Genomic DNA, 14,623 nt, shown 5'->3' on the forward strand with positions numbered 1-14,623 from the left:
GGCTCAGCCCCCCTAGCCCCCCCGGTTCCCGCGCCACTGGGGTTGCAAATCCGCGAGGGTCTGTGCGAGTCCGGTCATTTGATGGTCTGAGAAAAGCGTTGAGCACTGAATGCGCGTCAGTTCGGTCTAACTAGTACCCAGGCGATGTGGTTAAAGGTAGTGTGCCAGCTTTCTTGGACCGTATGGAGTTAATGGCACAGATAAGGAGAACCGGATTTTTAGAACTTATCCATACCTTCAAAACTCATGGAAACGTCTTAAATTCTTCAAATTTTGAGTACCCCAGTGCGAAATTCGCCCCGACGGGTTGTCGGTCGTACCCCAACCACATTTCACACCACTATGAACAATAAATGCACACACTGAAATCGCTATTACCGATATGCTCATCCAATCAAGTTTCGATAAACCCGTTCATCATCATCTCCTGCGGTTTCGAACACGCCTGTTAGGTGGCTTCTGATGCTCGTCGAGGTCGGAATTTCCAAATACGCGTGGTGCGTCGGGCCGCGCGCTCTGACTTCGGCCAAGAAAAATGCGTCAGCTGATCATTGTCATTTCTGCCACTTGCGTGTGGTGAAATGGGGTCATAACTTATAAGACGGCTTTTTCATATCAATTATTTTACATAAAATCATATTTCAAACCATAAATAATGTTCGACAGCCCAATAAAAGAAACAATACCAATACGGGCTTACAGTTTAAGGCTCGACATTGTGTTGTCTACGATTAGACAGCTGATAACTCATTCCCGTACGTCGTATGGTCGTAACACTATAATGACCTTTGCTTATTGTCACAAGTGCGCCGCATTCGCGATTGTTGCCCGACGCCTGTTTGCAGGTGAGCCCACTACAGTTGTTATACATATCTAAAAACCGAAAAACTTTTAGGCGAAAAAGGCACTATTCCAGGCCCATTTTTGATTTTTTTTTGCGATATTAGGTAAAAACAGAAGCTTCTTATCCTAGGAAAAATAAAATGGGAAATCTTTCAAAGGTGGCACACTACCTTTAAATATGCCACAGACACATGGAATTGACTGCAAGCGGCACGCACATGCGTGTCTACACAATTTTCTTACGTTTCCAGTCATTTTCTGCGGGATAGTTGAGCGTTCTCACCTGTTCATGGAGCGAGCTGAGCTTTGCCTGGTGTCCGGTGTTCGTCCATCCCTTGTGTGCCGGTTCTGTTGATCTGACGGTCCTGGCTGGCCGGTTCTGGTGTGGCGGTAAGCTGATGGTCCAGAGTGCTGACCTGGGTCGTGTTTAAACTATCTTGGTCTGGTGGTCCTCGCTTTACAGTCCTCTTCTGGCGGTCATGGTCTCACGGTCCTGATCTGACAGTCTTCCAATACTACCGATCTTCCAACCTCGCTGGGTGGAGGGCTCTGGTCTGCCAATACCGACCTCGCTGGTGGCACGTCTCTGGTGTGCCACTCTCGCGCGACCCGCCACCATTGCCGGACTCTGGACAGCTCCGCCATAGACAAACAGACAAATGCACCTCGGAGGCCCTCTGTCGGTGATCGGTCCCATGGATGGCAGATGACGGATGATTTCTGACGGTTGACGGATGACGGACTCTGATGGACAGCTGGTGGATGACGGTTATTTGCTGGTGGCTGGTGGCTGGCGGACGGTAGCTGTCGGCTGATTGCTGCTTGACTGTTGGCTGACGACTGGAGTCTGACTTATGACTCGCCTCCAATGGCTCTTAGCTGAAGTTCCACTTCTGACGTCTGCTGGTTTACGATGACAATCTGTCGCACCTGGGTCAGCTGGTTGAAGTCAGCCGTGTCCTTTCCAGCGATATCCCGCACACGTTACAAGCGCCAAAAACAATAGGGTAAAAGGTGTTACTGGCGAAAAGACATTCAAACGGCTGAGGCTTTGAGTACACCTGTGACATGTATTGAAAGAAAACACTTGGGTTTTGTCGAGCATTGTCAGCAGGTTTGGGACAGCTGTTCGATTCTATCGTAATTCGTCTACTCATGCCGTTTTGTTTGATCCTTTTTTCCTCGGTGGTAAAGGGAACCTACAAGGTTCGACTTTGCGATAAAACTTTGGGTTAATGTCAGTCTGTACATATTCGATACATTCAACATGGAATTCGTCAGTCACCTCCGCAAGTCCTCATCCTTAGGTATTTTCAGTCAACACCGACGTATTTGTTGTATTGATTGCGGTCAACATTTTTTGTCGTACATCCTTTAGGATTCTCACGAAAAAAGGTTTTCCCGCAAGTGATGAGCGCCGAGAATTCGGAAGGAGGATCGTTCCGAATTGAACCTTACGCGGGCTCCGTGGGCTCGAGGTTTGCACCACTAGCATGTAGATACCACGCGGCCGACGCGACGGGGCGGCGGCGGGCCACAGTCGCGTGCGCTGTCGAGGTGTGTGGAGGTGTCTCCGGAGCTGTGCCATTAGCGCCGTCTGTTCGCGTGTTCACCATGCCGGCACACTCTGTGAGTAACCGGGCCGGCATAGGGACGACAGACGCTGAGAGTGATAACTCGCCACTCGAGGGTGCTAACTCGTCAATCGCTGATGGCGATATCTCCCAACCCGCCGAAAATACTAACTCCCAAATCACGGAGGTTACTAACTTGCAACCTACCGAGGGCACTCACTTGCCACTCGCCGACAATACTAACTCCGGGTTCTCCATGGCTGTCAACTCCCAACGCATCTCCGCCACTAACTCACCGCCTAAGAAAGCTGCTAACTCTCGATTCACCGACGATATTAACTCCCGTCTCGGCGAGGATACTAACTCACAGTGTACCGTGAGCATCGACGCGGGACTCCATGCCAGTTCCTATCAGGTGAGTTTCCAAGCATGGACGTCGGCTTGGGTGGCTCCTCATGTTGTTCGTCAAACTTCCAGCTTTTGTTGTAGCTTCTGATCAGGTGTGATGCTAGCCGGCGTCGGGGGTCGCTTTTGGGGTCTGCTTACCTTCACTATTCCTCCTTTGGCAGAGTGAGTGACAAGGGACAGTGGACACTCATGCGTTTCGCGAGTCACACGTGTGCAACTGCAGGCTGCTCCCCGATGGTGTTCAGCGCTTCTTACAACAGCGTGACCCCACAATTCTAAAGACCAAAGTTCGGCTTAGTCCAACATTCGTTCGTGCTTTTGATGTCTAGACCGCCCTTGTGATTTTTGGTCCTCATAACTTTTATGGTTGAACATACAAATCTACTTCAAAGATGAGCTAATAAAATATCGCATTATTTTTCTTCGTCTTTCCCTCTTTAAGTGATCATCCCCCGAAACCTCGCGCTAATTGCTTCGCTTAGCGCCCGTCGCATCCCGACACCGTCTGTGACCTCAGCTGATCCGTGATTAGTGGCGGTGATTGACCGGCCACTGCTATGCCCCCGTTGGACCTTGAGTAGCGACGGTGGCTGACCGGCTGCGCGCACGCACTGCGTAGTACGCGGACGGCGGTGCGCCCACTCTCGACGGTCATGTGGCCGGCGGCAGCGTCAGGACCGGCGATTGGTATGCTAGATTAAACTCCCGGGCCGTCCATCCGGTGGCTGGAGCGGTGCGGGTCAGCGGCCGACCCTGGATAGGACCATGTCCCTGTCGGGAGCGATTGGTGAATGATGACGATTAGTGACGGTAGGATGTCACTGGTGCTCGGTGGAACCGAGCCTATAGGCTGTCAGTGAGATAGAAAACTGTGCCTACCTGCCTGAAATGCTTGCTGGACTGTCTAAAAGACCGTATGATTGGGCTGCCTATTGGTCGGGTTGGTTCATACGGTTAAGAATCTACTGTCTGTCGGTTGGAGACAATATTCTGTCAGACCAGCAACTGACCTCGGTCAGTGTGCCATGTGGGGCGGTTGGTGGTCCGGAGTCCATGCGGCTCGCCGGCAGCGCTCGTCCCGCCTGTATATTTGTGCGGCGTGCGCCTGGCCTGGGTCGCTCTCGTCTGGACACGGTGTCAGTCCATCAATCGACGCCTCTGGTCGTACGACAGGCGCCTCCCGTGCCACGCGGACCTGGCCTGGTCATCAAGGCCACGGGTCGGACGAGCGGGCGGCTATCCTGCCTGGAGACGCTGGTGACTGGCCACGCGCAGTCGCCGGGCCGGCAGACATTGTTTGATGGTACTGGCCTGGTATGTGCTGCTGGCTGTGCAAACTCTATTAGCATACGGAACTATGATCCTGAACGGCGACTCACTGCGTGATTGGGTTGAACGAGCGGCACTGAGAACAGCTCGGCCCGATCTGACCTCACCTGGCCTGGGTGTCACAATCATCCAGTAGTATAGCCATTGTTACAGCTGCTTCTGTGAGGGATAGAAGGGGGGGGGGCTGTGTCTGACAGCCGTCGAGGGGAGGAGTTTCGGCCAGCTGTGCCGCTCCCGTGTTGCCCGTGTAGCTCTCTGCACCTGTCGACAGCGGCCTGCTGGGTTTTTAGCCACCTCCCCTCCCCGGCTGCATGTAACGGCAGCCTGCAGCGCAGTGTATCAGCTCCACGTGGGACCCGTCTCACTGGGATCTGCTGCTGACGGTAGGGGAGAAGCCGACAGTGACTGGGGACCGGGATCTGAGCGAATCTGGAACGTGGGGCTCAACTTCTGTATGATAGTATTTGTGCGATGCGACATTGCCTGTTGTAGTTTGAAATATAGGCCAATGGGCATCGTGGCTTTGATGAATGCGAAGCGATGCCAAAATACCGTAGACATGTTATGACATAAGCCAATCGTGGCTTGTATTCATAATTTATATATGTACCCACATTGGCTCAGCAGGATGCTGATTAATGGTGCAACTTGCGCTGACCGGTATAATGAAATGCCGATAATGACTTATTGCCTCAATTTTCACGCAGTGGCAATACGTAGCTATTCCGATAATGACAAAATGTTCCTCATCGGCCAGTTTCCTGCAACTACCGGCAGTATTCCGATATTTGTTACTGAACTGTGCTGCACGATGTATGTAGTACTATCAGATCTGCCGGTACTGGCTTAGAACCGATGGATTATCAGCAGTTTGTCACACCTCTACTTCTGACGTTTGTTCAGCCACGTCACAATTCACAACACTGTGCATTGTGTAACACGCAATGTCCGGCGTGGTGTGTTACACTGCGCGCCAGTTTGCTGATGGGGATGTTTTTCCCGCAATTCCGCCTGCGTTAGTGAGAACGCGTTTCTACACCTGTGCCGAGATCCTCTCCGGTAATAATGGGCACATGTCGAGTTGGTTTGGCTGTGACTGTATAGTATTCAGTTTTTTTTTTGCCAAATGTGGGGCTACGTGTTCATCCCCGGTGCACTCTGGCACCAGATACAGTATCACGCTGTGTTATAAATACTTTGTGGTCTCTATGGTCCCTTTAGTAGGTAGCTCCCTTACCCTGGTCGGACCGTCTACCTTCCTGTCGTGACCCCTGTGCTATACTCTTTTCTGTGTTCCTGTACTGACACCTCTCTCTGTTCAGGTTTTCGGCCACCGCCGGACGGGCTCCGGCTCGGGCGCCACCGCCTTCAAGGAGCTCACCAAGCGCGATGCCCAGATCCGGATGGGCACAGAGCTGGATAAGCTCATGATGACAGTTCCCGAGGGCTTGAGGGAGGTGAGTGCTGCGAGGGAGAACGCGGGGGTGGGTAGTTACATCTTCGGCGTGATGGTAGCTGGGGCGGTGTGGAAGAAGGCACACTAGACAGAGACTGATTTACCGACTACCGGTGTCTAGAAGGGAAGATATTTGAATTTATAAACTGGTAGGCGTTCTAGAATTAGACGTTCGGAGGGGCGGTGGTGGACGTTGTGATTGGTATTGGATGATGTGAGAATTGGTGACTAATCTGAGTCTTAGGACTTTCATGGATTGGGATGACCGGCCTCTCCATCCTCAAGTGGCTACTCTCGGTGGTCGTGCCCACGTCACAAATACACACGGCACTCACACTCGAATCAGATATACCGGAGTGATAAAAATGATGTACCAAGCAATGTCGTCAGATTATCTGAAGGATGTGGGGTTCTTGGAGGGGTCACGGGTGCTTCAATGTAACGTTTGTCCTTCTTACGACCTCTCCCATTGAGTCTGTTTGATGAACCCCTGTTAGAACGGTAACTCCCTATCGTTATAGCGGGCCCCTTTAGGTGTCCGGTGTGTGATCTGCCGTGAACACTGTTTGTTGATGTAATCCAGCCCCGGGACTGATGAAACCAGCCACCTGACCTAGCCATTCAGATCACCTTTAGGCACGATAAGACCAACGGCTTAAAGGATAAACGCCCCTGCCGGCACCCCGTCCACCAAACACCAGAGCCGAAGGTCATGCTCGTACCATTGACCATTGGCCATTACCATCCGCTTGCTCACGAAAACTCCCGTATTGACTATTAGTATCTGCTCCCAGGAGCGCTGGTTGCAGTACTTACCATTGATCATTGCTATGTGCTCCCATGATAATCTATTCCAGTTCTCACAACTGATTACGATTTGGCTCTAACAAGCATCGATCCCAACACCTGCAATTTGGCCATCTCTACCCGCCCCCAGGATTACCGATCCCAGTACCCACTATTTAATCACCACTACTCTCCGCCCCCAAGACTACCAGTCCCATTACCCACAATTTGACCACCACTGCCCGCCCCCAGGACTACCGATCCCAGTACTCATAATTTGACCACCACTACCCGCCCCCAGGACTACCGGTCGCAGATGGACGGCTTCCAGCGGCTGTTTTCTCGGTTTATCCTCGAGAAGGGACCCCAGATGGTGTGGGACAACATCCTGCCCATCACCGACGGCACCATTCGATCGTACGACAGTCTGACGGAGCCGTCAGCGGACCAGATCAAAGACCAGCTCAATAAACTGGTGGTGGTAAAGCTGAACGGTGGCCTGGGCACGTCCATGGGATGTCAGGGACCCAAGTCGCTGATCGCGGTGCGGAACGATTTAACGTTCCTCGACCTGACCATTCAGCAGATTGAGGTGAGCAGGGGTGAGGGATAAGTGAGGTGAGGGTGAAGTGAGGGGGTTGGGTATTTGCGAAGTGAATGGGGTCTGGATAAGTGAGCTGAGGCCGGGACTGGTTGCTACCACCCGTCTCCAGACAGGCTTTTATACGGAATCACTGGGCTGTCTACTCTCTGGAAACTGCTCTTGTGACAGTCTAGCTTCAGCACTGCCTGCTCTTTGAGATTGACCCTTGAGTCTTGACCCGTGTGATAAGCCCGAGCACTGACCTGTTCTCTCCCGTTTCGCTATCGGACAGCACCTGAACAACACCTACAACTGCAAGGTGCCCCTGGTGTTGATGAACTCCTTCAACACGGACGAGGACACGCAGAAGGTGCTGCGGAAGTACACCGGCTTCAACGTGAAGATATACACGTTCAACCAGAGCCAGTACCCGCGGATCAACCGGGAGACGCTCACACCCGTGGCCAAGACCATGAACACCAACGACGATCCGGAGGCGTGAGTTGGGCGGGCGGGTCAGAGGGAGGTGGAGTGGGCGTGGGTGGGAGGGTGTTGCAGCTGGACGTGTCAGTGTGTCAGTGTCGATGAGGGTGTCATAGTCGGTGTCGCATGTCAGTATTAGTAACGATGATGATGGGGGAGTTTCAATATTGGTGTGTCGTCTGTCAGTGTTTGCGTTGTCAGTGTCTGCCAGTGTCTATGTCATCTATTTGTGCCTGCGTGTCAGTCTCGGTGTATCAGTGTCAATGTCAGTGACGATGTGTCAGTGCAAGTGGCAGATATTTCATCAGCAGTGCGGACTGCGGGTATAGTCGAAGGACCTGCTAGTAGTCGACCCTTCCGCAATCCGCTGAGCCTGGTTTACCCTGACCACGCTCTTTCTCTCCTCCCCTCAGGTGGTACCCGCCCGGTCACGGCGACTTTTACCAGTCGTTCCAGAACTCCGGCCTGCTCAAACAGTTCATCGACGAGGGACGAGAGTATGTCTTCATATCCAACATAGGTACGACTCGCTCCGGACTGATGGCTTAACACATTAGCTTTAAACTCCACAAAGCTATGAATTTCCTCCATGTGGGTTCTGTGAAAGTCCTCTCTCGGCCTGTTCGTCTTCTGCCAAGCATATAGATGTACCAGGGCATGGGAATGATTGTGGATAATGGATATAAACATGATAAGCTATACATAGGAAGTTGTGTGAGAGAGTCGCATAAGAAGCCGTTACACGCATGAGAGTTGCGTTGTCGCGATTGTCGCAGCACACAGTCCCAGCAGCTGATCAATGTCCATGCAGACGTGAGCCGCCCCGTCACTCTCCGCCCGACCGGTCACTGACGAACTCCGTGTGCGTGTATCGCTCACAGATAATCTGGGCGCCACCGTGGACCGGTCGATCCTCAACTCCCTGCTGAACCCGCCCTCCGGGGAGCTGCACTGTGAGTTCCTCATGGAGGTTACCGACAAGACGCGGGCCGATATCAAGGTACGGATGCTCTTCCCATTACCTTTCTCTCCGTCAGCAGTAATGCTTGGCTCGTGGAAGTCGCATGGTCGTTTGTGACTTCGTTATGGTGATTCTAAAAATATATCAAGCGTTTGCTGCGCCGATTTCGATAAGAAATTGACTGTATATTTTCATCAGAGATTTAGCACACATGAAAACTGATGAGTGTGCAACTATGTGTTGTGCGATTATGTGTTTATCAGTGATAGTTTGTACCCAAGGCTGCCCCGTAACCGTCTTTCTTTCTCCGCTTGTATGACATCTAGATAAGTCATGCCATCTTTTCCTAACTAACATCTTTTCTCCCGTCCCCAGGGAGGAACGCTCTGCGAGTACATGAAGAAGGTACGACTGCTCGAGATCGCACAGGTCCCCAAGGAACATGTCGATGAGTTCAAGTCGGTCAAAAAGTTCCGGATATTCAACACCAACAATTTGTGGATTAACCTCAAAGGTAAACCCTGGTTCGTTGCGGTTTACTCCACTGATTCCGTTCTTATTTTTGCGGAAAGGTTATCGGTCATGTTTGCGCTCAGTCATAAGAGTAAGCGGTCGTCTTATTGATAAGGTATCCCAAGTGAGAGACTTTCAACACACCCACTTTTACAAGTGGTATAAATCCGGCTATAATCAAAGAAGCTTCGTCACGAGGATGTACTTTATCTACGATAAAAATAAACCGCCGAATCATGCAAAGATAAGATCAATCAGTAAGAATATTGCTGCAACATCATACGGAGAATTGCCTGATATCACAAAGGAGCGTCTACTCTCTTGCCTTTCCGACGGCTGAATCACCGATACGTCAACCACGCTTCGCCCCGGATAGAAGACACCTGTGCCCTGATAGTAACGTAACACGAGTGCCTCTGGGCCAGGCTGCGGCTCCGAATCCAGTATGATCGACACGTGGGCCCGGGGGTCACGGCTTTAGCCTTTTAATGTCTGGGCCACGGCCGGGCTCGGTGTCGGCGGCTCGGCTTTCTTTGAAATGTCAGACCAAAGAGTGTCATGGCCGATTACAAGCAGGACACAGTGCTGTCTAAATTTGTACATACGCTAGGATACTTATAATACTTATTTCAAGACGTACTTTCATTAACTCAAGCTTCATTCTTAGACTTATTTCTAGTACCTCAAGCTTCATTCTTATCAACAATGTTTCTCAATCCCTCACTGCCCGTAAAAGGCTGAGTGCCGATGTGAGTAGCGCTCCTGGCTATCCTGACGTCTAACCTGCCGTCCCCCTCCGGCAGCGATGAAGCGGGTGTTGGAGCAGGAGCTGCTGACCATGGAGATCATCGTCAACCCCAAGACGCTGCCGAACGGCACCAACGTCATTCAGCTGGAGACGGCCGTCGGTGCCGCCATGAAATGCTTCAACGGGGCCACAGGTAGGGGGACGGGAGGGTGTCGCAAGTGAACGCGCGAGGGAGCGCTACGAGCAAGGAGACGAAAGGGAGTCAAAGGGTTACATGAGGAGGATTGTTCTTGCGTGTGGTGGGTATTATGGAAGATGCGGTTGACTTAGCTTTGGTTTAGGTATAGGGTAGGGATTATGCTACAATAGGAAGCTAACGGAATCGCATTCTGGGTCGGCGTATGCACATTGGTGACGGGATGGGTCTTGTGTCGCTTTGACGGTGCGTTACGTTTTTCCCGCCCGGCCTCATATTTACACCCCGTTCGTCCTGCAGGCATCAACGTGCCCCGGCGGCGCTTCCTGCCGGTGAAGAAGACGGACGACCTGCTGCTGGTCATGTCGAACCTCTACACGCTGCAGGAGGGCACCTTGGTCATGTCGCCGCTGAGACAATTCACCACCACGCCGCTCGTCAAACTCGGGCCTAACCACTTCGCCAAGGTCAGGGAGCGGACAGGGATGGGGGACGTGGGCTGATTATTTCTGTTGTGGGATGCTAGGAATAAGCGATGTTCGTAACCGTGGTAGTGTGTGATGTATGTCTTTTAGTATCATGTCATAACTTTGTCACTGTCACTGTCATCACTGTCATCATATAAGCATCATGTGGTGTGTCTTAACACTGCAACTGTCATAATCATGTACCTATCATTGCATGCTTCTGGCCAATGACGTAACAACTATAACACTAATGTCGCGTGTGCTGTGAGCAATGACTGTGTGTAAACTGTCTTGCGTCGCTGTTACACGCGTCGTTCTGTGCTCCTGTTTATCAGGTGGCCGAGTTTCTGAAGCGGTTCGCCTCGATCCCTGACATCATGGAGCTGGATCACCTGACAGTATCCGGAGACGTCACCTTCGGACGGGGAATCGCTCTGCGGGTCAGTACTCCGTCGGTTATACAATGAATCCTCAGCTTGTTGGGTGCACACAGCTTCCTGGTCAACTGAGTAACCGAAATCATGGGTTTGAAAACGGAAAGATAGGCTAGTTTTGTTTCCACTCTATAGTTGTTAGTAAAGCTGAGATGATGGCATTGTATTCATATTCATTGCATGAACTACTTAGTCGTGTAATATGCTGTATTCTTAGCTCATTCTGTTAGCACTGAATTTGGCCAACACAACGAGATCGGCATGAGTATAGGAATTATTTTGGCTGACAGTTGCCTACCGGACTTGGGTGGGTAGGTGTTGGTTGGGACCGTTGCTGCCGGCTACTCGTTGCTGCTCTCTGACCGCCGTTTGCCCTTCCCCTTCTCGCAGGGCGCGGTGATTATCGTGGCCAACCACGGGGACCGGATCGACATCCCGGACGGCGCGCGGCTCGAGAACAAAGTCATCTCGGGCAACCTGCGCATCCTCGACCACTAGCCGCCCCCGCTTCCTCCCCCGCCGGCCGTCCGCTAACCGGCCACCGCCCCTCCCCCACGTGCAATGTAGGCGCCCGCCGCGCCCTGCCCGAACCTCAGCCGTCGCTTCGTCGGTTCAGATGGAATCTATAGGCCAGTCCCGCTCAGAAGGGTGACCTGGGACTATGTGCGCGCACACAGGCGCGGGACTGCCCCGGGTTTTAGACTAGGGATGATGCCATCCCGCCACGCTATATTGTGTACATAACAGTGTGTTTAACAAGAGTGTGTAGCAGGCTCGTATGCAGGGTGAATGAATATACGCGCTCTCTAATGGTACGCAGTGGAGTGGATTTTGTGGATCGGGTGGCGGCGGATGAGTGTCAGAATATAATCAGTGGATAGTCATGGATAAGGGGATTTAGTCTGCAAATGTATCCGTACGAAATTTACATGTTCATATACACGCATACATTTATTGGACGCTTTGCTCACGACATACCACCTATGATGCGAACTCAAACAGTACCAGTTAGTGAATGTAGATGGACATCAGCTTCCACAAAGCATATTCTTCACAAGGCTCCCCTAAACACGTCGGTGACAATTCGTATCTTTTGGCGGCGCTTAAAAAAAAAGCGAAACCAGGCATGGCTCACAATGCTCATTCACCCTTTTCACACACGAAACCTGACTGAAGACACCGGCACTTTTCTCACTCCGTCTCCCTCAGTCTCTGGATGGGGTTTTATCTCTCGTCATTCACAGTCCTCGCTCTCTCAGCCAGTCCTTGACCTGCTGCACGTACTCCCCCTTGAACTGGACGTAGAGGGAGACCTCGTTGACACGCGAGGCGATGTAGCGGCTGTTGGCCTCCTCCAGGTGTCGCTTCAGCTCGTCGTGCAACTTCTGAGGAGGGAAAGCACCTTATTAAAACACCAAACAACTTCTGAAGAGACGAGAGTTGGGGAAGGGAGGTCATTAGGTCATCTGGCCAGAGGAAGGATCGCATATCTCCACCACAACACTTCGTTTGAGTTTGGGTCATCAATACATCACGACCAGCACAACCCTACCATAAATAGATACCCTCTGGCGTAGCTGTCATCTCTCGCACGTACAGTCCACCGCAGAAGTAATAAGCGGTATCAGTCGTGGTTATGCTTTGTATCTGTCTCTTAGGAACAATTTGCCCGACTACAATGAAACTTGGAATGAAGCTTACATGTTTCGTCATCCTTTCAGCTGCAAGTTTATCTTATGCTGTCTACTCCTGGATCACTCCGTATTTAGAAATCGTCAGTCGAAGCCATCTGTTGAAATTGATAAAACCGCACATTACTTTAGAGGTGGGCTGTACCTACCAGAATGCCTCCTGCAGTAACACTTCCGTACCGTTTCATATCTCCCTTCGTACCCTTTCATTTTCCCGGAACCCTGATGTCTCTCTTCAAGGCAGTTATCTTCCCTCCCACGGCCCACCGTTCCCAGATCTTTCCCTCCGTTCCGAGATGGCTGCCTCCGTATCCAAATAGCTCGATGCACCCAGACCTCCCTTCGTGCCCAGACATCTTTCTATTCACCCAGATACATTTCACTCCGTGCCCAGAATATATCTCCCTATGCACCCAGATACATTTCCCTCTGTACTCAGAATAAAGGTATCTTTTTACGCGTCCAGATACATTTCCCTTCGTACCCAGATATCTCCACGGACGTTGCGCACCACAGTGAGCCGTTTGACGCCATCCTCCATGATGCGCAGGTAGACTGGCAACATGTGGTTCACTGATCGGCGGACCGAGTATGGAAGTGACGGGTTACCTGTCGGTGGGGGGAGGGGGTGGGGTCAGCTCGTTAGTAGGGAGATCGGCGGCCACGACCTAAGACCGGGTGGCTGAGACGGCATGTCGGGCATGTGGCGATGGAAAGGTAGGCTGGGGACGGGTAAGAGCTAGTGAAGAGTGTTAGCGGTGCCAGTTTAAGAGTACAGCGGCGGGAAGCAGGTGTGCGGCAAAAAATACGGAAACAAACAATAATGGGAGTGGCGTGTTTGTGACGTGAGCCGTGAAAGAAAGGCGATGTGCCAGCCCAATCGGTACATACTACACATTTTAACGAATAAAACGAGCCCAACGCAACGTAAGCAGCGTAACTGCTTACGTCGCTGCAAAGACTAGAGCTGATAAGCTACGTACACTACATGGCACACGACATTCCTAAGCTGAACTGAGTTCTGGGCGGTTGTTTTCCGTTCCATTCCTTGTGACCGGTGACCTCTGCCGGTCGGCGGCCGTGACCTCACCTCGCTGAGGTGTCCAGCCGGACGGGTAGGCCGCTTTGTCGGTGGGCGTGGGAACCGTTCGGCGCGGCAGCAGCCGCTCTACGTGGCTCCAGTCAACATCCACCGGCTCCACAGCTGGCAGCGCCTCTGCCGGAGGCGGTGGCTCGTGGCGGACGTGCAGCAGCCGCCGCGCCTAGCCGGCAGATACACAGACATATTAGGCATAGGAGAGCAGACACATAGGACAGGTGTAGCCTGTAATGTAGGCTGGAGGCAGCTTGAGCTATGTGAGCTGCAAGATGAATAGATTTGAAGTTAAAAATAATTCACAAAGCATGTATGTAATGTACTATGTGATACTATGACTTGCTAAGCATTGTAATTATTAGAAAATGTGAAAGGCAGGAATGCAAAAAAGTATCAACATGCAAAATGTGCCTTTATTGAGATTAATACTTTTGCTCTGATCATTTGTATGAAAATAATTAAAATGCAGCTTACCAAGCATAGTCGATGACTGGCAGGAGCATTTACCAGTCTCCTGACTGTGTGCGTTAAAAACATGACAAATGCTTAGGAGCAAATCTGAAAGAAAATCAATTTATAGTGAAGAAAATGTCATTTAACTCTTATTGACCTTGAAAAACCTTTCCAATTTCTCTTCTTATAGCTCAATATATATTCCATCAACTGTACTATGAGTCAAACATATTATCCAAGATAACAAACACAAGTCCCTGTCACACATCTACCCAATCCTGCTGAATTCTGGCTGAAATTGAATTACCCGAGGAGGAGCCCGAGGAGCAAGCAAGGCGCCGAACCTTGAAGGAGCTGTGCAGATGTGGATGGAGAATGCTATGAATATTGTGTTCTTTCTTACCAGTTTGCGGGAAAATGAACCCATGCACTCGCCAATGATTCGCCTTCAGTCATCATTTGACCTCTGTACTTTCATAAGCGTAAGTCAACGAACAGAGATACTTTGTCCTATTTGCGTGATATTTGTCTAAAATGTTGGTGTCACTGGCTGGGTTTAGCTAAGGATATCAAGAAGTAAAATAACTTTTGTGTAGCATAGA

The 14,623-nt window shown here is 51.2% G+C and overlaps 2 protein-coding genes across 8 annotated transcripts in view; one reads left to right on the plus strand and one right to left on the minus strand.

The window, feature by feature from the left end:
• Positions 1 to 11,596, plus strand: part of LOC122369296 (UTP--glucose-1-phosphate uridylyltransferase-like) — a 29,205-nt gene extending 17,609 nt beyond the window's left edge. For 3 of the 4 annotated variants that reach the window (XM_043343930.1, XM_043343931.1, XM_043343932.1), the window contains exons 3-12: positions 5,477 to 5,611; positions 6,698 to 6,988; positions 7,272 to 7,477; positions 7,876 to 7,982; positions 8,344 to 8,462; positions 8,799 to 8,937; positions 9,740 to 9,877; positions 10,181 to 10,347; positions 10,683 to 10,787; positions 11,172 to 11,596. In XM_043343930.1, the coding sequence (XP_043199865.1) occupies positions 5,477 to 5,611; positions 6,698 to 6,988; positions 7,272 to 7,477; positions 7,876 to 7,982; positions 8,344 to 8,462; positions 8,799 to 8,937; positions 9,740 to 9,877; positions 10,181 to 10,347; positions 10,683 to 10,787; positions 11,172 to 11,279 (1,515 nt within the window). In that variant the 3' untranslated portion in view covers positions 11,280 to 11,596. Of the gene's footprint in view, positions 1 to 2,380; positions 2,473 to 5,476; positions 5,612 to 6,697; positions 6,989 to 7,271; positions 7,478 to 7,875; positions 7,983 to 8,343; positions 8,463 to 8,798; positions 8,938 to 9,739; positions 9,878 to 10,180; positions 10,348 to 10,682; positions 10,788 to 11,171 lie in introns of those variants that run through there. The other variant, XM_043343933.1, reaches the window with a different exon arrangement.
• A 117-nt stretch (positions 11,597 to 11,713) lies between these two features.
• LOC122369299 (probable 39S ribosomal protein L49, mitochondrial) lies at positions 11,714 to 14,512 on the minus strand. 4 transcript variants are annotated; one of them, XM_043343937.1, is made up of 5 exons: positions 14,425 to 14,512; positions 14,043 to 14,126; positions 13,563 to 13,734; positions 12,957 to 13,081; positions 11,714 to 12,166 (listed from the first exon to the last, which is right to left on the minus strand). In XM_043343937.1, exons 2-5 carry the CDS (start codon positions 14,103 to 14,105, stop codon positions 12,020 to 12,022), a joined length of 507 nt encoding a protein of 168 aa, XP_043199872.1. In that variant the 5' UTR covers positions 14,106 to 14,126; positions 14,425 to 14,512; the 3' UTR covers positions 11,714 to 12,019. The 4 variants fall into 4 exon arrangements, with proteins under 4 accessions (XP_043199872.1, XP_043199873.1, XP_043199875.1 ...); XM_043343938.1 differs by lacking the exon at positions 14,425 to 14,512 and adding an exon at positions 14,329 to 14,381; XM_043343940.1 differs by lacking the exon at positions 14,425 to 14,512 and adding an exon at positions 14,294 to 14,336.
• Between the last annotated feature and the right edge of the window lie 111 nt (positions 14,513 to 14,623).

The sequence above is a fragment of the Amphibalanus amphitrite genome, unplaced genomic scaffold (assembly GCF_019059575.1).
Source record: "Amphibalanus amphitrite isolate SeventyFive unplaced genomic scaffold, NRLGWU_Aamphi_draft 001024F_arrow, whole genome shotgun sequence".
Lineage (NCBI taxonomy): Eukaryota > Metazoa > Arthropoda > Thecostraca > Balanomorpha > Balanidae > Amphibalanus > Amphibalanus amphitrite.

Excerpts from the sequence above, each read along its gene's own strand:
- LOC122369299 (XM_043343937.1), bottom strand. The coding sequence starts at position 14,105 with ATGTTTTTAACGCACACAGTCAGGAGACTGGTAAATGCTCCTGCCAGT. Across the intron at positions 13,735-14,042 it reads CCAGTCATCGACTATGCTTG|GCGCGGCGGCTGCTGCACGT; the intron begins GTAAGCTGCATT and ends TCTGCCGGCTAG. Across the intron at positions 13,082-13,562 it reads CGGCTGGACACCTCAGCGAG|GTAACCCGTCACTTCCATAC; the intron begins GTGAGGTCACGG and ends CCCCACCGACAG.